Here is a 26,391-nt window from a genome sequence, read left to right on the forward strand (position 1 = left end):
TGGATACAGTGTGTATTAATACTTGGATGGAGCAGTTCCATGGATTTTTTTTGTTGTATGCTTGTAACTATGAGCCAGTGCCTGTCTCAGTGCCTTATCTCATCTTCCTGGTGCAGGCTAAAATGATGTACTCGGATGGAGGGAAGATGCTTACCAAAGCCATTGGAGACCTTTCTGCCTCAAAGGTAGGCTCTGAGTTTACTTCAGACCATAGTGATTACACAAGTATGGTTATGTTGCTCTGTTGAGTGTCAGGTGGAGTTTGGATTAGTTAAACAGTCTACTACTTTTGTTGTCTATCATTTGTTTGCTTTGACTGATTCCGTCCTCAGTTTGTAGTTAGTGATCTGGTTATTGAATAAAGCTGCCATAATCAGCGGCCCATCCATTGTGTCTAGGGCAGATTGCCTGTGGTGATCTCCCATGTTATTCATCCCAGGGCACCAACGGATTTTTGGAAGGGTGCAGTCTGACAGTTAATTAGATTGATCTGGGCAAGCAAAAGGATTTTGCAACAGAGATCTTAAAAAGTTGTTTCTAAGGGGATGATCTCTAGCTGACAGCTGAGTGAGGATTTTTTTCTGATAAAAATGCAACTGCTTCTTATCCAGTTATACTTTAGGAGCTTTGGTTAATTTTGTTTTACTTAGACATTTGCACTACGGTTTCAAATATATTCTTCAGCCTTATCCAAACCAGTTTGAATCAGTGGAATATTATAAACTCATAATTTGTCTCTTTCAGCATACCCACAGGGTTGGTATCGGTTATTTTGTGTAAGATGAATTGGAGCTTTTGCAGCATAATCAAGAGCTATATACATAGGGAATGGCTACTAATATGGGATTTTTCAAGCATTAAGAGAAAGAAAAGATTAGCTTTATTTGTCACATGTACATAGAAACATAGAAAATAGGTACAGGAGTAGGCCATTCGGCCCTTTGAGCCTGCACCGCCACTTATTATGATCATGGCTGATCATCCAACTCAGAACCCTGCCCCAGCCTTCCCTCCATACCCCCTGATCCCCGTAGCCACAAGGGCCATATCTAACTCCCTCTTAAATATAGCCAATGAACTGGCCTCAACTGTTTCCTGTGGCAGAGAATTCCACAGATTCACCACTCTCTGTGTGAAGAAGTTTTTCCTAATCTCGGTCCTAAAAGGCTTCTCCTTCATCCTCAAACTGTGACCCCTTGTTCTGGACTTCCCCAACATCGGGAACAATCTTCCTGCATCTAGCCTGTCCAATCCCTTTAGGATTTTATACGTTTCAATCAGATCCCCCCTCAATCTTCTAAATTCCAACGAGTACAAGCCCAATTCATCCAGTCTTTCTTCATATGAAGGTCCTGCCATCCCAGGAATCAATCTGGTGAACCTTCTTTGTACTCTCTCTATGGCAAGGGTGTCTTTCCTCAGATTAGGGGACCAAAACTGCACACAATACTCCAGGTGTGGTCTCACCAAGGCCTTGTACAACTGCAGTAGTACCTCCCTGCTCCTGTACTCGAATCCTCTTGCTATAAATGCCAGCATACCATTCGTCTTTTTCACTGCCTGCTGTACCTGCATGCCCACTTTCAATGACTGGTGTATAATGACACCTGGGTCTCGTTGCACCTCCCCTTTTCCTAATCGGCCACCATTCAGATAATAATCTGTTTTCCTGTTCTTGCCACCAAAGTGGATAACCTCACATTTATCCACATTAAATTCCATCTGCCATGAATTTGCCAACTCACCTAACCTGTCCAAGTCACCCTGCATCCTCTTAGCATCCTCCTCACAGCTAACACTGCCGCCCAGCTTCGTGTCATCCGCAAACTTGGAGATGCTGCATTTAATTCCCTCATCTAAGTCATTAATAGATATTGTAAACAACTGGGGTTCCAGCACTGAGCCTTGCGGTACCCCACTAGTCACTGCCTGCCATTCTGAAAAGGTCCTGTTTATTCCCACTCTTTGCTTCCTGTCTGCCGACCAATTCTCTATCCACATCAATACCTTACCCCCGATACCATGTGCTTTAAGTTTGCACAATAATCTCCTGTGTGGGACCTTGTCAAAAGCCTTTTGAAAATCCAAATATACCACATCCACTGGTTCTCCCCTATCCACTCTACTAGTTACATCCTCAAAAAATTCTATGAGATTCGTCAGACATGATTTTCCTTTCACAAATCCATGCTGACTTTGTCCGATGACTTCACCGCTTTCCAAATGTGCTGTTATCACATCTTTGATAACTGACTCCAGGCAGTTTCCCCACCACCGACGTTAGGCTAACCGGTCTATAATTCCCCGGTTTCTCTCTCCCTCCTTTTTTAAAAAATGGGGTTACATTAGCCACCCTCCAATCCTCAGGAACTAGTCCAGAATCTAACGAGTTTTGAAAAATTATCACTAATGCATCCACTATTTCTTGGGTTACTTCCTTAATCACTCTGGGATGCAGACCATCTGGCCCTGGGGATTTATCTGCCTTCAATCCCTTCAATTTACCTAACACCACTTCCCTACTAACATGTATTTCGCTCAGTTCCTCCATCTCACTGGACCCTCTGTCCCCTACTATTTCTGGAAGATTATTTATGTCCTCCTTAGTGAAGACAGAACCAAAGTAATTATTCAATTGATCTACCATGTCCTTGCTCCCCATAATCAATTCACCTGTTTCTGTCTGTAGGGGACCTACATTTGTCTTTACCAGTCTTTTCCTTTTTACATATCTATAAAAGCTTTTACAGTCAGTTTTTATGTTCCCTGCCAGTTTTCTCTCATAATCTTTTTTCCCCTTCCTAATTAAGCCCTTTGTCCTCCTCTGCTGAACTCTGAATTTCTCCCAGTCCTCAGGTGAGCCACTTTTTCTGGCTAATTTGTATGCTTCTTCTTTGGAATTGATACTATCCCTAATTTCTCTTGTCAGCCACGGGTGCACTACCTTCCTTGATTTATTCTTTTGCCAAACTGGGATGAACAATTGTTGTAGTTCATCCATGCAATCTTTAAATGCTTGCCATTGCATATCCACCGTCAATCCTTTAAGTGTCATTTGCCAGTCTATCTTAGCTAATTCACGTCTCATACCTTCAAAGTTACCCCTCCTTAAGTTCAGAACCTCTGTTTCTGAATTAACATCAACACATACAGTGGAATGCATCGTTTACGTCAAATCAAATCAGTGACGATTATGCTGGACAGCCTGCACGTATCACTATGCGTCTGGCACCAACATACATGCTCACAAACTATTAATCTGACATAAAATTTTAACATCAAAAATAGTGACACTCGGAAGTGATATTGTGGATAGAAATGGCAGTTTGCACATAGAAGGTCCTTGTGTCACAACACCAATGTGTTGTTTTCCTTCTCAAGGAAGCACCAGCTTGTGAAAGAATGTAGTTCCCCAGATGCTGGCAGCCCTACGGTGTTCGCACAACTGCCCACTTCCCAGGTTTCGGCAGCAATGGTCGAAAGCAGGGGTGTGGACAGTCGACGTAACAGTGTGGGAAGAGTGCCACGTAAAGGATTGGTGATGGGGTTCAAACAGAGTTGCTGAAATCTTTAGGATTTTGAAGAAATGCTGAGGGATTTGCTCCAATATCCAGCCAACATTTATCCCTCAGTCAACATCCTGATAACTGATAATCACATCATTGTCACTTTGCTTTTTATGAGAAATTACGATCAAATTAGCTGCTATGTTTGTTAACAGTAATTAGCCATACTTAAAAATATTTCATTGGCTTTAATGTTTTATACTTTGAGTGCAATCAAGTGTGATATTTTAATGTAAAATGTGTCTTACTGCAGCGATCACGACAGATGGAAGATGACTTGAGCCAGAGAGGGAGTCCGGTCCTGAAGAAGGTTAGCCTGAATGAAGCTGAAAACGAAAAGTTAAGATGAACTAAAAGCGATTGTTGTAGTTTGTGCAAGTTTCAGAAACCATTCACATGCCAGCCCAGTGCTGGTGCTTAGTGGGCTTTCTAACTAAACGAGGCATCAAATTTGTGCTTCGGTCTGCCTTTTCTAGCAAAGGTCATTGGATAGTGGCCATCAAAAGGGACTGTAGAGCTAAAGGGCTAAAAGGAAACTAGTAAAATTGTAAATGCCAATGTGTATTAGACCACATAACTAAATCCCATCACAGAAACAGAACAATCGACAGTATATTCTGGTCTGTACCTAATGCACCCAAGGTATTGAATCATTCAACACAAAACATCCTACACAACAGTAAACCTGATTATCTATTTCTTGTATCCATTGAGCCAGGGCAGTGCCATCTTGAATCTTTTTTTATATTATAATACACCTTCAGTGAATGGTCATAAATACGGTAACCTTGTGAATTATGGAACTGCACAAATTGCTCAAGGTTTTTAAACAGTGAAGGACCATGTGCAAAGTTTTAAAGAAATTTTGCTTTTGCAGAGGAAAGGAAGACCACCAGGACATCTGATTTCATTTGACCGGACAGCTCCGAATGCTATTGTGTAAGTACCAACCCTCAGGCAAATGTATCCTGTTGAGCTACTAGCACCAAGAGTGACTCGATTAAACTGCTGTTCTCCAATTTATGCTTTTCTTGCAAATAAAGGTGGCCCCTGTTTTCCGTCTTACGAAAGACGTACATTAGTTACCTGTTTTCGCTAACAGAAGGTGTTTTCACTGTTACAAAAAAAGGCAGCACGCGAGAAAAGGTAGTGTGCGCCCGAACAGCCAAGCTCCTCCCCCGGAACTGCATTCTAGCCGGCATTGCTTAAACACGTGCTTTATCTTGATTTATTTTGTGCATCCGTTAGCAAGATGAGTTCTAAGGCAGGGGTCCCCAACCTTTTTTGCACCGCGGACCGGTTTAATATTGACAATATTCTTGCGGACCGGCGGGAGGGGGTGGCGGTGGAGGTATTCAAGTAGGGTTAAACTCATCTCAACATGTCTTTTACAGTTAGGGTTGCCAACTTTCTCACTCCCAAATAAGGGACAAAAGTAGCAGTCAAATCCCGGGACACTTTACCCCAAGAAAGACTACCATGACCATGAAGCCTTGCGCGGGCACCTGTGTGCATATGCGTGACGTGCACACGTGATGTGTGCATGCGCGTATGTGCCGATTTTTTTTCCCACAGATCGGTTTTGCCTTCATCTTCCCGACTATACTGTGCGTACATTATTTCTACTTTATATAGGCTGTGTACTTATTATATCATTCCTGCTTTTACTATAAGTTAGTGTTATTTATTTTCGGTTTTATGTGTTATTTGGTATGATTTGTTAGGTTATTTTTTGGGTCTGGGAACGCTCAAAAAATTTTCCCATATAAATTAATGGTAATTGCTTCTTCGCTTCACGCCATTTCGGCACAAGCGGTTTCATAGGAATGCTCTACCTTAGCGGGGGAAATACGGGACAAACCAATTTAGCCCAATATACGGGATGTCCTGGCAAATATGGGACAGTTGGCAACCCAGTGTTCAAGTTTAACAATGCATGACAGGGAATGAGGAAAGGTGCAGCTGACCCATATTGTTTCCTCATGGCCCGGTAGCACATGCTTTACAGCCCAATGGTTGGGGACCACTGTTCTAAGTTATCAGAAAAGCCTAAAAGAGCTCGTAAGGGTGTTACACTTAGCGTAAAAGTAGACATAATTAAGTGTTTTGATCGTGGTGAACGAAGTAAGGACATTGTCCGCGCGTTGAACTTGCCTGTGTCTACCACTCGCACCATTTATACGCATAGAGAAAGAATTTTGAAAGCTGCCGATGTTACTGTTGGTTCTGCTCGTAGCAAAGTGGTCTCTCTTAGTCAGTATCCAATAACGGATAAAATGGAAAGTCTATTGCTTGAGTGGATTATGGGTGTACAAAGCATGGTGTTCCATTATGTTTTCTTATACTTGAGGAGAAATTAGTCAGTCTTTTTAATATGCTGAAACAGAAAGCACTGGACGATGGTGATGAAAGTGTTGCGAAAGTGGAATTTAAAGGTAGTCATGGGTAGTTTGATCAGTTTCTGAGGCGAAGGCAGCTTCATAATTTAAGCAGTGGTCCCCAACCTCCGGGCCGCAGACCGATACGTTGCCACGAAGAATGCAGCAGTGCAGCGGTAGTCGGAACGCACCCAGCACATCTTTTAGAAAAAAGCCGAAATAAACAAGCTAATTAATTAGGTGCCGCCCGGCACGTAAATATCGACCCAGATCAGGGGCGATTGCCAATTGCATCAGGTGGTTATTCGTATACGCAAGTGTTTAACTGTGACGAAACTGCAATTTATTGGAGTCTTCTCGATTCCGATAAGTGAAACTACACTGTACATACATTATTTCTACTTTATATAGGCTGTGTATTTTTATGTGTTATTTGGTATGATTTGCCATCTTCATAGCTTAAAGGTTACTGGAGAGAGTGTTTCTGCCAAGAGCGCTTCCACGAGATTTTTGCTGCGCTAGACAGTGCTGCAGAAAAGTATTTCTACTTTATATAGGCTGTGTATTTATCATATCATTCCTGTTTTTACTATATGTTACTGTTATTTTCGGTTTTACGTGTTACTTGGCATGATTTTGTAGGTTTTTTTTTGGGTCTGGGAACACTCAAATTTTTCTCATATTAATAAATGGTAATTGCATATTCACTTTACGACATTCTGGCTTACGAACCGTTTCATAGAAACGCTCTACCTTCGAACAGCGGGGGAAACTTGTAATCATTTGTGATGAATGTTTATGTATCTGAACAGATAATGATGCACCATCTGGGTAACAGTTAGTGCTTTTAATTGTGGAGCAGTTTTGTGGGGAAGAAAAGTAGCTTGGTACTGCCAAGTTCCAGTGCCACTGTTCACCATCCAGGCACTGCCTGGTCAGGGCCAGCAAAAATACTGAGTCTACTTTGGGTAAGGTACTGTCCCAAAGTAGAAAAAGATGCATGTAGAGTTTGGAGTTAATCTTTCCACAGAAGCCATCTTTAGAGCTGGGTAATGCCAGTAACTGTCTCCTACTATCAGCAGCTCGGGTAACTTTGGGTGCTGTCCCTCGCTGTTCTGAATGGCTGACTTATTTTAAGAATGTGTGCCTGGTTCCAGATGCTCCAGCCAGGAAAACATCAACTTTGTATCTACCCAACCAAGTCCTCTGAGAACTTGGATTATTTCAGTGCTTCAATCAGTTTTTTTTTAATTATAGGAATAAATTAAATATTACATTACTGCTATCATGAAGGCTCTAACTTATTAATTTATTTTTCAGCTCAAAAGTTAAGTACACTGAGCCAATAAAACGGGAAGGACCCAAGGTAATGTTTTCAGCTTGTGCTTCCCTCCTTAACTAGAATTATATTTACTCGTTTGCAATGAAGTGTTTACGATTCCTCTCCCTGATTGAAACTGGGGTAAGAACTATGTGCATGTGTCTTGTTATCAGTGACAGTGTGGATATCACAGCAGCGCAGTGTTGCGTGACTGATGTCAGTGACAGTGAGGGTATCACAGCATTGTACTGTTATCCTATACCTATATTCACCAATTCCTTTTTAAGGCTAATAGAACATAATGTGGAGTAGGAGCCCTGCCTGATTTTCTCCTTCCAGCTCCCATGGAGGCCTTTTATAACAGGGGTCCCCAACCTTTTTTGCACTGCGGACCGGTTTCATATTGACAATGTTCTTGCGGACCGGCCGACCGGGCTGGTGGGGGGAGGGGTGGTTGCTAACGGACAAGAGTAGCAATCAAATACGTTGCGTTTACCCCGAAAAGACTACAATGACCATAAAGCCTTGCGCGGGCGCCAGTGCGCATGCATGACTTGCATGTGCCGATTTTTTTTTTTTTACAAATCATTTTTGGCGATGCTCTTCGCGCGGTGGGGGTGGTGTTGGGGGGGGTAGTTAATCACGACCGGAATATCGGTGATAAGTGGCTAATACACTCAATTTTGTTTCTAAAATGGTTTATCTAACGAATTTAATATTAAACACACGGTGCATATTTTTCTCGCATGAGTATAGTGATAAGTCAGTTATCAGGGGAGGACAGGAGAGCTTGAAGTAAGTGTTAAATGAACTTCCAGTAGAAGTGGTAGATGCAGGTTCGATATTTTCATTTAAAGTAAAATTGGATAGGTATATGGACAGGAAAGGAATGGAGGGTTATGGGCTGAGTGCAGGTCGGTGGGATGAGGTGAGAGTAGCGTGTGGCACGGACTAGAAGGGAAGAGATGGCCTGTTTCCGTGCTGTAATTATTATATGGTTATATAAGTAAGTCAATAGCATCATAACATTTTAAGTATCGTTTGGATATTAAACACAGCACATATTTTCCCCGTATGAATATATAAAATCATTGCAACACACCAATATCGCTGAATCAGTGGGAGCCCTGGGCTTGTTGTCCTGCAACAAGACGGTCCTATCGAAGGGTGACGGGAGACAGCGATACTCGAACAGGGTTCCTTATGTCCAGTCTATTTAGCAATTTAGTTTTCGTTACATTCATCGCAGAGATATGTTGGAAATGGAAGCAACGTTTTCAGTGCTTCAGTGGCTATCTCAGGATATTTAGCCTTGACTTTGAGATCCAGGATGCTGGCAGAGATGTTATGTCAAACATACTTTTCAGCCCACCGTCATTTGCAAGCTCGAGGAGTTGATCTCCTTCCCGCGCTGACATGGATGATGCGCATGTAATGATCTCGTATGCATTCAAGCTCAACAGTGGTCGCGACAGGGAATGAGGAAAGGTGCAGCTGACTCATAGCACCAAATCATATCGTTTCCTCGCGGCCCGGTAGCGCTTGCCTTGCGGCCCAGTACCGGTCCACAGCCCGGTGGTTGGGGACCGCTGTTTTATGACATCTGAACCATTGCTTCAAAGAGACTGGGAACCGAATTAGGGAATTGCTCCTCTGGGGTGCACTAGTAGAATTCTAGATGATAGCTTTATCATCATTTAAATATCTCAAGAGTGGAAAGAGGTGCTGCAAATCTAAATAGCGATGACACCCCCCCCCCCACCACCACCAAAAGGGGCATTGTATGCTATTTTGTTCCTGGGCAACACTGATTCACAGACTCTTTTCAGGAACATTGGCAGTGACTGGTCATGTCCTTACAATGGTAGGATAGAAAAGCAGTACCTGAAACTTAGCTTTGCACAACCTAAATTGATAGAAGAAATAAAGGTGTAGACTGTTTTCTAAACAGAGTGAATTCACAAATTGGAGGTACAGAAGGCCCTGGGAGACCTAGTGTAAGAGACCTAATGTAGTTGAATGACCAGTAAGAGAGATAAATGCAATGTTAGCATTAATTTCAAGAGGACTAGAATATAAAAGTAAGGATATAATGTCGAGACTTTATAAAGATCAGACCACATCTTGACTATTGTGAGCTGTATTTGTACCTGTATCTAAGAAAGGATATGCTGGAATTGGAGAGAGTTCAGAAGAGGTTTACGAGATTGAAAGAGTTAATGTACAAGGAGTGTTTGATGGCTCTGAGCCTGTACCCACTGGAATTTAGAAGGTTGAGGTGGGATCATATTGAAATTTATATTGAAAGATGTAGATAGAATGGACATGGGGAGGATGTTTCCAGTTGTGAGAGAATCTAGGACCAAAGGAGGAGTTTCTTTAGCCAGCAAGTGGTGAATTTGTGGAATTCATTATCACAGATGGCTATGAATGCCAAATCATTGAGTATATTGAAAGTAGAGGTTGATAGATTTGTGATTATTAAGGGCATCAAAGATTAAAGGGAGAAGAATAGGTTGAAAGACAAAATAAATCAGGCATGATGAATGATGAAACAGACTCTGGCCAAAACAGCCTAATTCTGATCCTATGTCTTATTGTCTTATGGAATGGACAATTTGTGCTCCCTTTTGCTGGAACTTAAAGATTGGCTGTGGTGGGGACTGAAGGAACAGTGGTAAAGGAACTACTAATTGCTTTTTTTATTATTATACATTTTCAGTGGGACCCAGCCAGACTAAACACATCAACCACATTTGTGCTTGGGTCGCGTGCTAACAAGTAAGGAGCCAGTTTGCATGTTCTTTCTCAGGCTCTATTATGGTACTCTCTCTAGAAATTTACCTGTTCTGCGGGATTATAATTCTGGGGGAAGAAACAAACTAGCTTTAAAATCCTTTTCTTCCTTCATATTCTGCTTTAAAGGATCTCGGGTTGTTGCTGTACTTCCCTTTATTTTGTTTTCTTGGTACAAGAAACAAACCTCTGTAAGTTTGTTTCTGTATTTGACTTATGACTTGCACTCACTCAAAGTAAGGATGTCATTGTTGGGTTTTAGAATGTCTTCATTTGGTTGCAGACTCCTGTCCCAGGCAGATGCAGCAGTGGTTAGATACAGCATAAAGCTACTTCCGTTCTGCTCCTTCCAAATTACCGAAGCAAGAACAGACAGACTGGTTGTAAGATTCCCTTATTAGCTGGAGTACAAATAGCAAAGGTTAAGCTAACCTTAGTCTGATTATGAATGGACCAGGGAGCATAAATAAAGCAGTATACCTTCCCCAGGTTTTTAATTCCTGACTTACTTACTGACTTCCCGTATACAAGAATGAGAGTTGGGATGAGAATGGATTTACCAACTGCTGGAGGGCTACAGGCACCTTCTGTTGGGTAGGTCCAGGGCATTTCTGCATGTCTTCTCTCTCCAGCCCACCCTCCGTGCCACAACTGTTGGGTGGGGGTCTAGGTTGAGCCAAGTGGGGCTGGTAGTATTGAGCAGACTTGCTTACTGAGCCAGTGAGATCAGCTGCTGTTCACATTCCTGTTTATACCCTCATCACAGATGGTCCTGTTCACTTCTGACTTACAACATGAGAACTTCTTGTAGCCGTAAATTTGAGAAGAAAACTTGATTAATGACCTGGAAGGTTTAGTGAGACCAAGCTTTGATTCGGAAGTGGATTTTTTTTTTTTTGCAATGACTATCACCCTGCGCTCTGCTTCACTTCAGTTTCTCCACCCTGGTGTTCATAAAAATATATGGTACCAAAGGAGGTCTTTCGGCTCATTGCAGTGTTGCAGCTAAATTGAGCTGGCTAAGTTACTCCCACCTCCTACTCTTCCATCTGTGATTTTACAAGTTGCATTTTTTTTCCAAGTATAGGGTCAGAAATGTTTTAAGTGTGATCATTGTTTCTGCCTTCTACCTTTTGAAACAGTGGGTTCCGGACACTTTACTCAAAGAGCAAGGGCAAATCCTTTAATCCAGGGGTTCCCAATCTTTTTTTTATGCCATGGACCTTTACTATTAACCAAGGGGTCTGTGGACTCCAGATAGGGAACCCCTGCTCTAATATTTCCAACGAAAAGCATGAATCTGTGACTCTTATTCATCTACTTCCATGCAAAGTTAAATAGTCCTTCACGTTCGCTGACCAGTCCTCTTGCACTCCAACCTAACAAAACATTACAGCCTTTCATCAGTACTGTAATTCTCCAACCCCTGCAACATCTTGAGTACTACAGTACCCCTCCTATAGCATGATGATCAGTCCACGGTTAACGGCTGGGCTACTGTTCCCAACAGAAGTTACATGTCATCTTCTTTTGAGTAAACCTTACAATAAATTCTTTAACTTCTGTGTACTGCAGTCTGTAAGATTGGCATCTCTTTTAAGATACATTTAAAGTTTTACATTATATACAGTACTGTATACAAACTCTTTTCAGCTCATTCCCTCTTCTGTTTCAGAGCCTTGGGAATGGGTGGCACTCGTGGAAGAATCTACATAAAGCATCCTGAGCTATTCAAGGTGAGAGCGAATGAGCTTTTGTCTCAAGATGCGTGAAGCTCAGTGGCAGCGAGTGTACCATGTCATTCACATATCCTCACCCATTGCCTGCTGCCGGCAGTGAAAGGCCATTTGATGACAGTTGCAATTTGGCTTTCATCTCCAATGTATCTATCAAAAGCCCATATCCATATTGTCCCAAATTTCTCTATTCTTTTGAATAGTAGTTGGCAAATGTGATCCATGGAATATTATCCATTTAAAGAAACACATTGTGAAATCCTCAAAACACAAAGAACCACTAGAGTAACATCCCATTTACTCTGCACGTAAAAAACAATCAATGTTTTAAAGTCTGCCAGTGTAAGTAATTGCTGTCCTTCACCATGGACTCAGTGTAGGTCAATACAGTGAAATATCAATAATCTATCCAGTGATTCGGAAACACTGGTGCTTCAGTATCTGACTCATGAGGTGATGATTCCAGCACTCCCTTCCCATTCACTGGGCACTGGTCCCTGCTGTCCCTTTCAACTTGCCTGGTCCATTGGAAAATCTTTATTTTTAAATTGAATTAAAAGAGTGATGTCCAGTAATCCAGAAAATTTGCTAGTCTGGCATCACTAAAGACTCCAGTTGTGAGGTTATTGGTATTTCGCTATTCAATGCTTCATGGAAGGTCAATTGTGGGTCAGTATAGTATTTTACTCGTCTGAGCCAATACTTGTTGCTGTGTTAAGCATTGTCCTTTACCATAAAAATCCAGTGTGGGTCACTGTGTGTAACTTAGGCCACAACTGCCCTTACCTATACTCTTTCTGATTTTCAGTACTCTGCAGACTCACAGGACAAGCACTGGCTTGGAGAGAAGCACCATATGCCAGCCACAGGTGGCAAAATGGTAAGTATTGGCGAACCAGCTGAGCAAATACTAACATCAAGAATTTGTGCAAAATATCTCCCGTCCTAGGATGTTCGTAGTACTTTGTGTATTGTGTCCTTGTTCCAAATCACAGATTACAGAAGTATCCCAAGTATGTACCAGAGTTGCTCATTAATCTTTCATGAGGAAACAGTAATTGCAGTCTGCATCTCTATATTTTTGAATATGCTACAATCCACTGTTAAGGACATGTGTGCCTTTATGTACTTGTGTACAGGTAAATCTCTGCTGCAACAACTGATTTGGCTCATCAGGTCTGCTCTGCCACTTCATCATGACTGATCCATTTCCCTCTCAACCCCATTCTCGTGCCGCCTTCTTATAACCTTTCATGACCTGATTATTCAAGTGTCTATCAACCTCTGCCTTGAACACACCCAGTTACCTGGCCTCTCCAGCCACCTGTGACAACTAATTCCACAGATTCACCAGCCTTTGGTTGAAGAAATTCCACCCCATCTCTGTTCTAAATACATGTCCCTCTATTTTGAGACTGTGCCCTCTGGTCCCAGATTCCCCCACCAAAGGAAACATTCTTTTCACAACAACTCTATCTCGGCCTTTCAATATTCAAAAGGTTTCAATGAGATTCCACCTCATTCTTCTAAATTCCAGTGATTACAGGCCCAGAGCGTTCAATCGATGTTCGTATGATAACCCTTTCATTCCCGGAATCAATCTCATGAACTTCCTCTGAACCCTCTCCAATGTCAGCACATCCTTTCTTAAGGGGTCCAAAACTGCTCAAGATACTCCATGAGGCCTCATCAGTACCTTGTACAGCCTCAGCATTATTCCTTGCTTTTATATTCTAGTCCTCTTTAAATAAATATTAACATTTGCCTTCCTCACCACTGATTCAACCTGTAAATTAACCTTTAAGAATCCTGCAGGAGGACTCCAAATCCCTTTGCACCTCAGATTTTTAAAATTTTCTCCCCTTTTAGAAAATAGTCAATGCTTTTATTCCTTCTACCAAAGTGCACGATCATGCACTTAGATCTGCTACTTCTTTGCCCATTCTCCCAAGTCCTTTTGTGGCCTTCCTGCTTACCCAAAACTACCTGCCCCTCCACCTATCTTCGTATCATCCACAATTTTGGCCACAAAGCAATTAATTTCATCATCCAAATCATTTACATAAGAACATAACATAAAAAATAGGAGCAGGAGTAGGCCATCCGGCCCATTGAGCCTGCCCCGCCATTCAATAAGATCATGGCTAATCTGTCCGTAAACTCAGCTCCATCTACCTGCCTTTTCCCCATAACACTTAATTCCCTTACTATGTAAAAACCTACCTGTTTCTTAAATATATTTAGTGAAGCCTCAACTGCTTCCCTACACAGAGAATTCCACAGATTCACCACTCTCCGGGAAAAACAGTTTCTCCTAATGTCCGTCCTAAATCTTCTCCCCTGAATCTTGAGGCAATGTGCCCTAGTTCTAGTCTCACCTACCAATGAAAACAACTTTCCTACTTCTATCTTATCTATCCCTTTCAAAATTTTGTATGTTTCTATAAGATCCCCTCTTATTCTTCTGAACTCCAGAGAGTACAGTCCCAGGTGACTCAATCTCTCCTCATAGGTTAACCCCTTCATCCCTGGAATCAACCTTGTGAACCTTCTCTACACTGCCTCCAAAGCCAGTATATCCTTCCTCAAGTACGGAGACCAGAACTGCACACAGTACTCCAGGTGCGGCCTCACCAGTTCCCTGTATGGTTGTGGCATGACCTTCCTGCTCTTGAATTCAATCCCTCTAGCAATGAAGGCCAACATTCCGTTTGCCTTCATAACCTGTTGTACCTGCAAGCCAACTTTTTGCGATTCATGAACAAGCACTCCCAAATCCCTCTTCACAACAGCATGCTGCAATCCTTCACCATTTAAGTAATAATCTGCTCTTCTATTATTCCTTCCAAAGTGGATTATTTTGCATTTACCAACGTTGTATTCCATCTGCCAGACCTTGACCCACTCACTTAACCTATCTATATCCCTCTGCAGACTCTCCACGTCCTCTGTACAATTTGCTTTTCCACTCAGTTTAGTGTCATCAGCAAATTTTGCTACACTATACTCTGTCCCCTCTTCCAAATCATCAATGTAAATGGTAAACAGCTGCAGGCCCAGCACTGACCCCTGCGGCACCCCACTCACCACAGACTGCCAACTGGAGAAACACCCATTTATACCAACTCTCTGCCTTCTATTGGTTAACCAATCCACTATGCATGCCAATACACTTCCCCCGACTCCATGCATCCGTATCTTATTTACAAGTCTCTTGTGCGGTACCGTATCGAACACCTTCTGGAAATCCAAGTGTACGACATCCACCTGTTCCCCGCTATCCACTGCGCTCATTATGTCCTCAAAGTACTCCAGTAAGTTTGTCAAACAGGACCTGCCCTTTCTGAATCCGTGCTGCGTTTGTCTAATAGAACCACTCCTTTCTAAATGTTTCGCTATTTCTTCCTTAATGACAGCTTCAAGCATACAATGTAAAAAGAAGCTGTCCCAACACAGACCCATGTGGAACACCACTAGTCACCAGCAGCCAATCTGAAAAGAATCCCATTATTCCCACTCTCTGTCTCCTGCCAATCAGCCAATGCTCTATCTGTGCTAGTGTTTTTTCCTGTAATACTTGGGGTTCTTGTCTTGTTAAGCAAGCTCATATGTGGTACCCTGTCAAAAGCCTTTTGAAAATCCAAGTACACAACATCCATCGATTCTCCTTTGTCTATCCTGTTTGTTATTTTTTCAAAGAATTCCAATGGATTTGTCAGGCAGTCTTTTCCCTTGAGGACCATTCTGACCTTGGCCCTATTTTGTCATGTGCCTCCAAGTACCCTGAAACCACATCCATAACAATTGACTCCAACATCTTCCCAACCACTGAGGTTAGTCCCATAATTTCCTTTCTTTTGCTTCCCTCCCTTGAAGAGTGGAGTGACATTTGCAATTTTCCAGTCCTCTGGAACCATTCCAAAATCTGTTGATTCTTGATAGATCATTACTAATGCCTCTGCAATCTCTTTGGCTACTATACCTCTTTTAGAACTTTGGGGTGCCATGCATCAGGTCCAGGTGACTACAGACATTTTAGTTTCCTAAGTACCGTCTCCTTGGTGGTAATAGCAACTGGAATCACTTCTGTCCCTTAACACTCTCAAACCTCTGGCATACTGCTAATGTCTTCCACAATGAAGACTGATGCAAAATACTTATTCAGTTCATCTGCTATTTCCTTGTCCCCGTTACTATCTCTCCAGCGTCATTTTCCAGTGGTCCAATATCTACTCTCTCCTTGCTTTTACTCTTTATACTGTATATCTGAAAAAAACATTTTTTGATATTATTGACTAGCTTGCCTTCATATTTCGTTCCCCTCCCCATGGTTTTTTTAGTTGCTTTTTGGTTTTTAAAAATTTCCCAGTTCTCTAACTTCCCATTAATTGTTGATCTATTATACGCCCACTCTCTTGATTTTATGTTGCTTTGACTTCACTTTTCAGCAATGGTTACATCAGCTTGCCTTTAGAATACTTCCTCTTCTGTGAGATGTATCTATCCTGCACCTTCTGAGTTGCTCCCAGAAACTCTAGCCATTGCTGTTCGGCCGTCATCCCTTCTAGTGTCCCCTTCCAATCAACTTTGGCCAGCTCCTCTCTCATGCTTCTGTAATTCTCTTTATTCCACGGTAATACTGATACATCTGACTTTAGCTTCTTCCTCTCAAATTGCAGGGTGAATTCTATCATATTATGGTGACTGATTCCTAAAGGTTCCTTTACCTTAAGCTCGCTAATCAAATCCAGTTCATTACACAACACCCAATCCAGAATTGCTGAACCCCCTAATGGGCTCAATCAGAAGCTGCTCCAAAAAGCCATCTTGGGGGCATTCTCAAATTTTCTTTCTTGGGATCCAGCATCAATTTGATTTCCCAATCAATCTATATATTGAAATCCCCCATGACTAATGTAACAATGCCTTTATGACATTATGCTTTTCCTGTCTCCCACTGTAATTTGTAGACCACATCCTGGCTACTGTTTGGAGACCTGTAAATAACTCCCATCAGGGTGGTCTTACCCTTGCAGATTGTTAACTCTACTCATAAGGATTCTACATCTTCCGATCCTATGTCACCTCTTTGTAAAGATTTCATGCCTTTTTTTTTACCAGCTGAGCCACTACTCCTCTGCCAAACTCCCTGCCCTTTTGATAGATTGTATATCCTTGGATGTTAAGTTCCCGACTACAATCATCTTCTAGTCATGACTTCATGACACCCATGGCATTACATCTGCCAATCTCTAATTACTCTACGAGATCATTTCGTATACTGTGTACGTTCATATATAACACCTTCAGACCTGTCTTCGTCATCCTTTTCAATTTTGTTCCCCTTTTACACTACAACCCATCCCACTGATTGCAATCTTGCCCTATCATCTGCCTATTCTTCCTGACAGGCTCACTATACACTGTCTTCCCTTCCTCCCTTTTTCCATTTCCCTTTCTGGTTCCTTTCTCAACCCTTCTCTTCTCACCTGCCTATCACGTCCCTCTTGTGCCCCTCCATCTTTCCCTTCTCCCATGGTTCTCTCTCTCTTTTCCTATCAGTCTTTTACCTTTTCCACCCATCACCTCCCAGTTTCTCATTAATCCCTCCTCCCCCACCCACCCACCTTGCCCTTTGCCTGCCTGCTTGTATGCCTTCACTCCCCCCACCTTCTTATTCTGGCTCCTTCCCATACCTTTCCAGTCCTGATGAGGGTCTCGGCTGCAAACATGGACTGCTTATGCCTCTCCATAGATGCTGCCGAATTCTTCCAAAGTTTTGTGTTGCTCTGTATGTCCAGCATCTGCAGGATCTCTTTATGTTTTGGATTAGGATCTAATTGGAGTTTCCAGATCTAACACTAGTTATTTTAGTAACAGTGAAACAAGGACAAAAATCACGTTGTTCTGATGGCCCACAGCAGTCTTGTAATCCGATTATTCACAAACTTGCCCTTTAAAGTCAGATCTGAGGACCAGAATATCATATTGACTTACCCAATTTTCCTGTGGCTGTGCTGTATTACTGTATATTAATGTCAATTATAATTTTTATTGTGCCTTCATCTCGTACCTATTTCAGCTCTTTGATTATATGCTTTTTCCCTTCCGCCTCATTCATGCAGATCCCTTGTTCTGTTGGGGAGGAACTGTAGTAACTAGCTATGCCTTTTGCCTGCACAGTTTTCACAATGTCAAGTGCAGTTTCAATGGCTATTAGTCATGCTACTCTGTAATGTTTATTTTTAGGCCTACCTGTTAATAGAAGATGATATTCGAGAACTGGCAGCCAGTGATGACTACAGGTGAGAACCTTTTCAACCAGGAAATTTGGATCCCAAGCTGGTCCCACTGAGGGAGGCAAGGCAGAGAACTGGGGGGTTATAAATGAACATCTTATAGCAGAGCTTAGATGTCTGCTCAGGCGTAAAATAAAAATCTGAACCTGGCCAAGGCCAATTTAAAACTCGTCTGAGCCCAAATGCTTTTTTTTGTATCCAATATGATCTGGATGCATTTGAAGAAACAACAGGTAACTTCATTTCTCTATCTGGATCAGTATTCAACCTGTGATACTGGTTCAGTTTGTTTTCATTTTTCTCTCTGGGAATTGAGGAAATACCTAACATACCTTGCAGTTTGCAACTCCCACACTTTTTTTTCTTTGTACTTGCTAACTAATCTCATTCAACCATTGACCTGATAACATATTTTTTTTCTTTTACCAACTATCCCCGTGGTAACCTCAAATTTTATCCTTGGAGGGGAATAAACAGTCAATGTTTTGGTCCAAGACCCTTTATCAGGACTATAAGGAAGGGGGCAGAAGCCAGAATAAGAAGTGGGAGGAGGAGGAGGAGTACAAGCTGTCTTTCGAATAGCATTTCCAATGTCTCAGGGGTCAAGAATGATCCTTGTGACACTGAACAGCTAACCTGAAAATGGCCTGTCAATTTTCATCTGTAATGTTTTTCTAATAAATTTGTGTCCATGTTAAAATATCACCCTCTTACTTTTTGCAATAACTTGAAGTTATTAAATATCTTCTGAAAATCCAAATTCAGTGTCTATTATCGGTCCTATCAGTTGCATCCTCAAACCCTAAAGTGTGTAATACATGATTTTACTTTTCTCAAAACCATAAGGTGTAAGACATAGGAGCAGAATTAGGCCATTTGGCCGATCACGTCTGCTCCGCCATTCCATCATGGCTGATTTATTGTCCCTCTTAACTCCACTCTCCTGCCTTCTCCTATAACTTTTGACACCCTTACCAATCAAGAGCCTTTCAACCTCCACTTTAAATATACCCAAATAAATTGGCCCCCACAGCCATCTGTGGCAATGAATTCTGCAGACTCTCCACCCTCTGCCTAAATAAATTTCTCCTTATCTCTGTTCTAAAAGGGTGTCCTTCTATTTTTTTCCCCCACTATAGGACAGGTCCTCTCTATCTAGGCCTTTCAGTATTCAATTGGTTTCAATGAGATTCAACCCCCCAACCCCCACCATCCTTCTGAACTCCAGAAGTACAGGCCCAGAGCCATCAAATGCGCCTCATACTTTAACCCTTTCATTCCCAGGATCATTCTTGTGAACCTCCTTTGGACCCTTTCCAATGCCAGCATGTCCTATTTTAGATTATGGTCCCAAAACTGCTCACAATACTCCAAGTGCAGTCTGACCAATGCCTTATAAAGCTTTAGCATTACATCCTTGCTGACCTTTTAACTCATTCCAACATCAATCTAAACCCTGCTGCATAACCCTCTATTCTTCTTCTGTCCATCTGCCAGTCTTAGAGTCTGTCAAATGTCTTCAATATATCTGTCTCTACTGCCACTTCCGGCAGTGTGTTCCACACACACAGCACTCTCTGTGTCTTTTTAAAAAAAACTATCTCTGGTATCCCCCCTGTACTTTCTTTCAATTATCTTAAAATTATTCTTCATATTAACCATTTCTGCTTTGCGGAAAAAGATGCTGATTGTCCACTCTTATCCATGCCTCTTAACATATATACCTCAATCAAGTCACCTCGTATCCTTCTTTACTCCAAAGAGAAAAGCCCTATCTTGTTCAACCTTTCCTCCTAAGACATGTTCTTTAATCCAAGCAGCATGCTGCTAAATTGCCTCTGCACCCTCTCTAAAGCTTCCACATCCTTCCTATAATGAGGAGTCCAGAAATGTACACATTACTCCAAGGTTCTACTCACGGGAGTTTAATAGAATTCAAGGTGACCGTATTGACACACGATTCTGAAGGGACTTGATGGGACAAATACTGAGCAAAACGTTGAGACTCCCAACCCATAGCACTGTGGGAGTACCTTTGGTAGGACTCCAGCAAATGAAGGTGGCTCCCCCATCCTCCACCAACATCATCTCAGGAGGTCTGAGGTGGACAATGAATCCTGCCTAGCCTTGTCAGCAATATCAAGTCCCCAAAAATAGAAAAGAGTTTGGATAGAAATAAACAGAAAAATTATGCAGAATAATAGGGAAATGAGATTAATTACCTCTTTCAGGGACTTAATTCATGCAAAAATGCACAGTTTTCTTTCAGTTTTCTCTCATGAACCCAGACCATGATGTTTAATAAACTGCCCACAGTGAAAGGCAGTTCACTGTGTTATTGTAAGTTTCTAGATGCATATTGTTGCAGCACACTAACCATATTCCACATTGTGTTGCAGGGACTCCCCTGAGCTGAGGCTGGATGAACTCCGGCCATTTATTGTTCCCATGTGGATGCTGGAGAAGATGCAGAAATACATGATGGCTGTACGGACAGAGAAGGAGTAGGAAGTTCAGCTGAGATGGGGAGGGAAGGATGTTGAGGGAGGAAATTTTTATTGCCAGGATTGGCTAGTGTCTGGTGGTATATTTAAGTCCTTTGAAGGACTGGATGTTCCTAGTTTTGATCATTAGTCTTCCTGAAAGTGATCCTTGCAGCAGGATCGACAAATGAGCACAAAGCATGGAAAAGACCAGGGCCAGTCATTGTGTGAAACAAGTTTGTGTCCCTGTGTATTTGTGCCCTGTAAAGCCTGCGCCTAAAGCTATCTGAGGTGTCCAGTTGGGTCCTGAAGAAACTGCCCTCTGTGCCTGGCTGTGTCTCAATAGCTTTAATAATGATAGCAACTGTTCCAAACTCTGTTGTGATGGGAGGGACTGTCACACTTTGCAGAGTTGCATGCTATTCTCCAAGTGAATGAATGCAACCTTTTTATCTGTTCAGTAATAATTGCGTTAATTATCAGTAGTTTATCAGTAATGGCGAGATTGTGACCGAATAGCTCTGGAGCTTGTGTAGTTACATCAGGAATGTGGCATTAGAATAGATGACTGTGTAAAAGGTGTGATTACACATATTAAAGTCTAACCCCATCAACTTGATGAATATAAAACTCCAGTCTGATTTTCCCATCACGTCTAATTCATAAGTCTGGAATTCTTCAACCAAACTGTCCAGTCCTCTTGGAATGATGTTACAAGCTTTTCGTACTGCAGTTGTATCCAGCACCCAGGCAATGTGTACTGTAAGATTCTTTGTGAATCGAAACTTGTGAATTTTCAATTGTGCAAGCTTAGATGTGTGGCTTGATTAGTTAATGCCGGATAATTCCATTAAGCTGATGTGGATCAGAAACAAGCTTCTACTGTGCCTGTCTATTTAACTCTCCAAGTTTGGAGATTTGTGTCTTCCTAATGCTTTTTGTCAATTAAAAATTGTATTTTTTTTCCCCTCTAAAGGTTGTCTAGTTTTTGCATCTGCATGGAAGTATGTCTGTGATTTCTGTACCTGGCTGGGGTGGCAGTGTTTGTGACCAGGTTTTATTGGCACAAGCTGAGCCAATGAAATCATTCATTATGGCTGCGTGTTGGGAACATTGGTTCACCGCCTCATTCTGCCAGCTCAAACAACTCACATCAGCTCACATTCAACTGGGCACAGCTGTAGGTATCTTCACAAGGGCTTCCAAAAGGGTAATTAACCAGAAACTCAAGGCAAGGCAGCTGCATATATGAGAAATAAAAGCAAAAAATGTTGTAAAACACTGGACAGGTCAGGCGGCATCCCTGCTGGAGTGAAGGAGTTGTTCTTCCAGCTGTCTTGTCTGGCCCAACAGTGCAGTGAAGTGAGGTTTCTCCACAGTGACTGTTGTGGAGTTCTGAGACAGGCCATGCATTCAGAATCAGAATCATGTTTATTTTCACTGACATATTCCATGAAATCTGTTCTGTAGCAGCAGTACAGAGCAAAACAAAAAAATACTAAGTTACAATAAGTAAGGCAAAAAAGGAATAGCAAGATATTATTAAAGAACTGTTTAGAAATATGATAGCAGAGGAAAGAAGCTTCCTAAACTGTTGAGTGTGGGTCTTCAGGCTCCTGTTTCCAAAAACACAGATTTGACAAGTTTTGGTCATTTAATTTGCAGTGGATTGGTCCATCTGTTAATGGGGTGGTGGCTTGTTGGGACAGATCTTAAAGAACAAAAACTTCTCGTGAAAATGGCTGGGATTCCCTTCATTTATTTGGGACACTATGCAGCTTAATTGGGGCAGGAGATTGTTGTCAGTTTCTAATATGTGTCAGTCACGGGTGCTTATGAGGTCATTAGACACAGCACCGTGCTTCGAGCAAATAGTTTTTAAATAGTGTCAGTTGTGTGTGTTTGTGTTTTTGGAAAAAAAACTGGGATTTTTGTTAGCGATGGTGGAAAAATAAGCAGTAAGACAACTCAACTGTTTTGCTCAGTATGGTTTCAAGCATTGAGGCTTGGAGATGCCAGAAATGGCTGGGAATCAAAATGAAACAATTTTGCTACAACAAATTAGGAACTATGAAGAATTTGAAGGTTTCAACAATCATCTTGAATGTTACGATGAAAATGAAGAATCGGAGCATGCAATTATGGAAAACATCTTACGAAGGCAGTTGATTATCTGCACTGGTTTGTTCATTTACAGTTTAAAAGGCAACATGGATGAATTCCTGTCGATAACAATTATGAAGTTGTACAGTTTTATACAGTAGTATTGGTAGTCTTAATTTGTTCTATATTTTATTTAAATACTGTACATAATTTGTTACTTGGTTTGTCTTTTTATACATTTTTAAACTATTTCCATGAAACTTTGGCTAATTGGGGCAGTCAATTGAGCCAAAATATACTCATCCCAATGTGTCCCTGTCCACTGGATTATGTTAAATGCATTTGGTTGTTCATTTTATCCAGGGATAGGCTTTCGGGACCACATTGGTCATGGGTGTTATAACTGCATGGAAATACCTTTCAGCTCAACTCATACGTACCAACCAAGGTACCTACCTACCTACCTGAGTTGGTTCCATTTGCTTGCACTTGGCCCATAAGCCTTTAAAGCTTTCCTATCCCTGAAATGTGAAGATCCCCTTTGAATCTTTCCCCCCTCACCTTAAATCTCCAGTTTTAGGCTCCCCTAGTCTGGGAGAATTTTTTTTTAACCATCCACCATGTTTATGTCTTCATTACTTTGTAAACCTATAAATATTACTTTAAATACCAAGTAGGGGTGGGGAGAGATAAAATGTAGACCAGAAGTTTGAAAATCAAATTATTCTGCAGATACTGGAAATCTTGAGTAACACAAAATTCTGGTGGAACTTAGCTGGTCAGGTGACATCTGTGTAGGGAAATGAACAGTCAATGTCGTGGGCCAAGACCCTTCACCAGGACTGGAAAGGAAGTGGGCAGAAGCCTGAATAAGCAGGTTGTGGTGGGGGTAGGGAGGAGGTGTTGAGTCCAGCTGGGTGGGGGAGGGAGATTAAGGGAGAAACTGGGGATAGGTGGAAGAGACAGATTGTTGAAGGAAGAATCTGATAGGAGAGTAGACACAGAATAAAAGGGAAGGGGAACCAGATGGACAGGTCATGAGGCCAGGGAGGGGAAAGGAAGGGATGAGACGGCTGCAGGGATGAGGAAAAACAGAGTGGAGTTGGAGAAATCGACATTGATACCATCAGGTTGGAGACTACTTGGACAGAATATGAAATTTTGCTCCTTCAACCTGTGTTGTCATCATGGCAAGAAAGGAGACCTTAGACAGACATGGCAGTGTGGGAATGGCAAATGGAATCCTGGCTGGTACAACAGATAGAGTGAAGATGCTCGACAAAGCAGCCCCCAATTTGTGTCTGATCTCACCAATGCCGAGGAAGCTGTACTGGAAGTGCCAAATATAATAGATGAAAGACAGGCTCACAGATTACTTCTTCAGTCCTTTGCCTCTTCCAAAGAAGCATTGTGGGGAGTGGCAAGAGTGGGCGGCTCACTGAGGGTCTCTGGAAGAGCTGGGGCAGGCATAAAGAACCAGCGTGATCATCCCGCAGTGGACCTCCAAGGGAGTGACATTTGGTAGACAACTCCTCCCAGAAATGCTGGAGAACCAAGAGTTCAATGCAAATGAAAAGTAAATGTAATGAGTACTGATGAACAGAAACTGTAGAAAGTTAATAGTCCTAGCGATGTACCTTAGAACTGGAGTTATAGTTTATTATTGTCACATGTACTGTGATACAGTGAACAGCTTGTCTTGCATACTGTTCATACAGACCAGATCATTACACTGCACTGAAGTAATACAAGGTAAACAATAACAATGCAGAATAAAGTGTAACAGCGGAGAATGTGCAGTGAAGGTAAATAATTAGGTGCAAGGTCATAACAAGGTAGATTCTATTTATTGTAATAGGGAACACTCACAATGTGCTGGAGGAACTCAGCATCATCAGTTGAAAAGATTAGTCGACGTTTCAGGCTGAAACCTGTTGTCAGGACTGAAGGAAGAACTTTGGGGAAGGTTTGAAGAATGCTGGTAGTTGAAAAAAACAGTAATTTGAAAGACAAAGGGGTGGGGGAGGAGAAGCAGGGAGGTGATTGGCAGGAGAACAATGCACAGTAGTAGAAGGAGGCGGAACTATGAGGGAGGTGATGTGAAATAGGGATAGAGGAAGGGAGGGGGAGGGAATTACCAGAAGTTGGAGAATTCTATGTTCATACCAAGGGGCTGCAGACTACCTAGACAGTATATGAGATGTTGCTTCTCCAACCTGAATTTAGCCTCATGATGGCAGTAGAGGAGGCCATGTATGGACATATCTGAATGGGAATGGAAAGCAGAGTTGAAGTGGGTGGCTACCAGGAGATCCTGTCTGTTGTGGCGGACGGAGTGGAGGTGCTCGACGAAGCGGTCCCCCAATCTGCGTCGGGTTTCACCAATGTAGAGGAGGCCGCATCGGGAGAACCGGATGCAATAGATGACCCCAACAGATTCGCAAGTGAAGTGTTGCTTCACCTGGAAGGACTGTTTGGGGCCCTGAATGGTGGCAAGAGAGGAGGTGTAGGGACAGGTGTAGCACTTACGCTTACAGGGATAAGTGGTGGGTGGGAGATCCGTGGGGATGGACATGCGGATAAGTGAGTCGTGGGGGGATGGATCCCTGCGGAAAGCGGAGAGGGATGGAGAGGGAAAGATGTGCTTAGTGGTGGGGTCCTGTTGAAGGTGGCAGAAGTTGCGGAGGGTAATGTGCTGGATCCGGAGGCTGGTGGGGTGGTAGGTGAGGACAAGGGGAACTCTGTCCCTGTTGTGGTGGTGGGAAGATGGGGTGAGGGCCGAAGTGTGGGAAATGGAGGAGATGTGGGTGAGGGCATCATTAAGTACCTGTCTATACTGGTAGCATTGTGGTTAGTGCAACCCTGTTACAACTCAGGGTGTTTCAGAGTTCAGTTCTGTAAAGAGTCTCTGTATTTCCTCCCTGTGGAATGTGTGGGTTTTCCCTGGGCGCTCGGGTTTCCTCCCACAGTCCAAAAACATACTGAATAGGTCATTGTAAATTGTCCCGTGATTAGGTTAGGGTTAATAATGCAGCTCTATGTAACTAAGTGCACATGACCTATGTCAATAATGAAACCCGATTCTGAGGCTAAAAACAAAGCTTTAAGTGATATGGGATGAACAAAGAAATTGGTTCCAGAGAACTGAGAGACAATCAGCAAGGAGAACTAGGAGAAATATGTCGGAGCAGATCGGTGGTCCAAGACTGCTATTAAATCCGAGGAAGAGCGAAGAGGCTAACCCATTTCTTTATCATTTTGGGCATCTGTTGCTGGATTTCTAAAATGCTCCAAACATTCAGAATTACCAACGAGGAAATCTGTAGATATTGGAGATCCAAACAACACACACAACATGCCGGAGGAACTCAGCAAGCCAGGGGGCACCTATGGAAAAGAGTAAACAGTCGTCGTTGCGGGCCGCGACCCTTCCTCATGACTCGGTGCATCTTCATAAGCCTCTTGGTTTAATTTAACGCCCGCTAGAAAAGCCTCTGTAACCCGCAGCAGTCGTGGGGAATGGGAAAATGCAAGGCTCACCCCACCCCAGGGTGCAGGGTGCAGGGTGCAGGACGCAGGCCAATCAGCGCTCGCCTCCTCTGGGCTCTATGACCTCACCCACTGCCCGGCAACGAATACATAAACACTCAGTGCCAATTGGCTCAATTGAATCATAACTGCAGTGTGATTGGTGGAACGTCGATGCGAG

At 42.5% G+C, this 26,391-nt stretch overlaps 1 protein-coding gene across 1 annotated transcript in view; it reads left to right on the forward strand.

The window, feature by feature from the left end:
- LOC140185724 (deoxynucleotidyltransferase terminal-interacting protein 1) overlaps positions 1–21,554 on the forward strand; it is a 36,622-nt gene extending 15,068 nt beyond the window's left edge. The window contains exons 5-13 of the mRNA XM_072239305.1: positions 117–185; positions 3,820–3,876; positions 4,444–4,505; positions 7,265–7,310; positions 9,988–10,046; positions 11,737–11,797; positions 12,606–12,677; positions 18,047–18,102; positions 20,496–21,554. Of these exons, the coding sequence (XP_072095406.1) occupies positions 117–185; positions 3,820–3,876; positions 4,444–4,505; positions 7,265–7,310; positions 9,988–10,046; positions 11,737–11,797; positions 12,606–12,677; positions 18,047–18,102; positions 20,496–20,604 (591 nt within the window). The 3' untranslated portion in view covers positions 20,605–21,554. The remainder of the gene's footprint in view (positions 1–116; positions 186–3,819; positions 3,877–4,443; positions 4,506–7,264; positions 7,311–9,987; positions 10,047–11,736; positions 11,798–12,605; positions 12,678–18,046; positions 18,103–20,495) is intronic.
- The last annotated feature ends 4,837 nt before the right edge of the window (positions 21,555–26,391 follow it).

This window comes from Mobula birostris, chromosome 2, assembly GCF_030028105.1.
Source record: "Mobula birostris isolate sMobBir1 chromosome 2, sMobBir1.hap1, whole genome shotgun sequence".
In the NCBI taxonomy this organism is placed as follows: Eukaryota; Metazoa; Chordata; class Chondrichthyes; order Myliobatiformes; family Myliobatidae; genus Mobula; species Mobula birostris.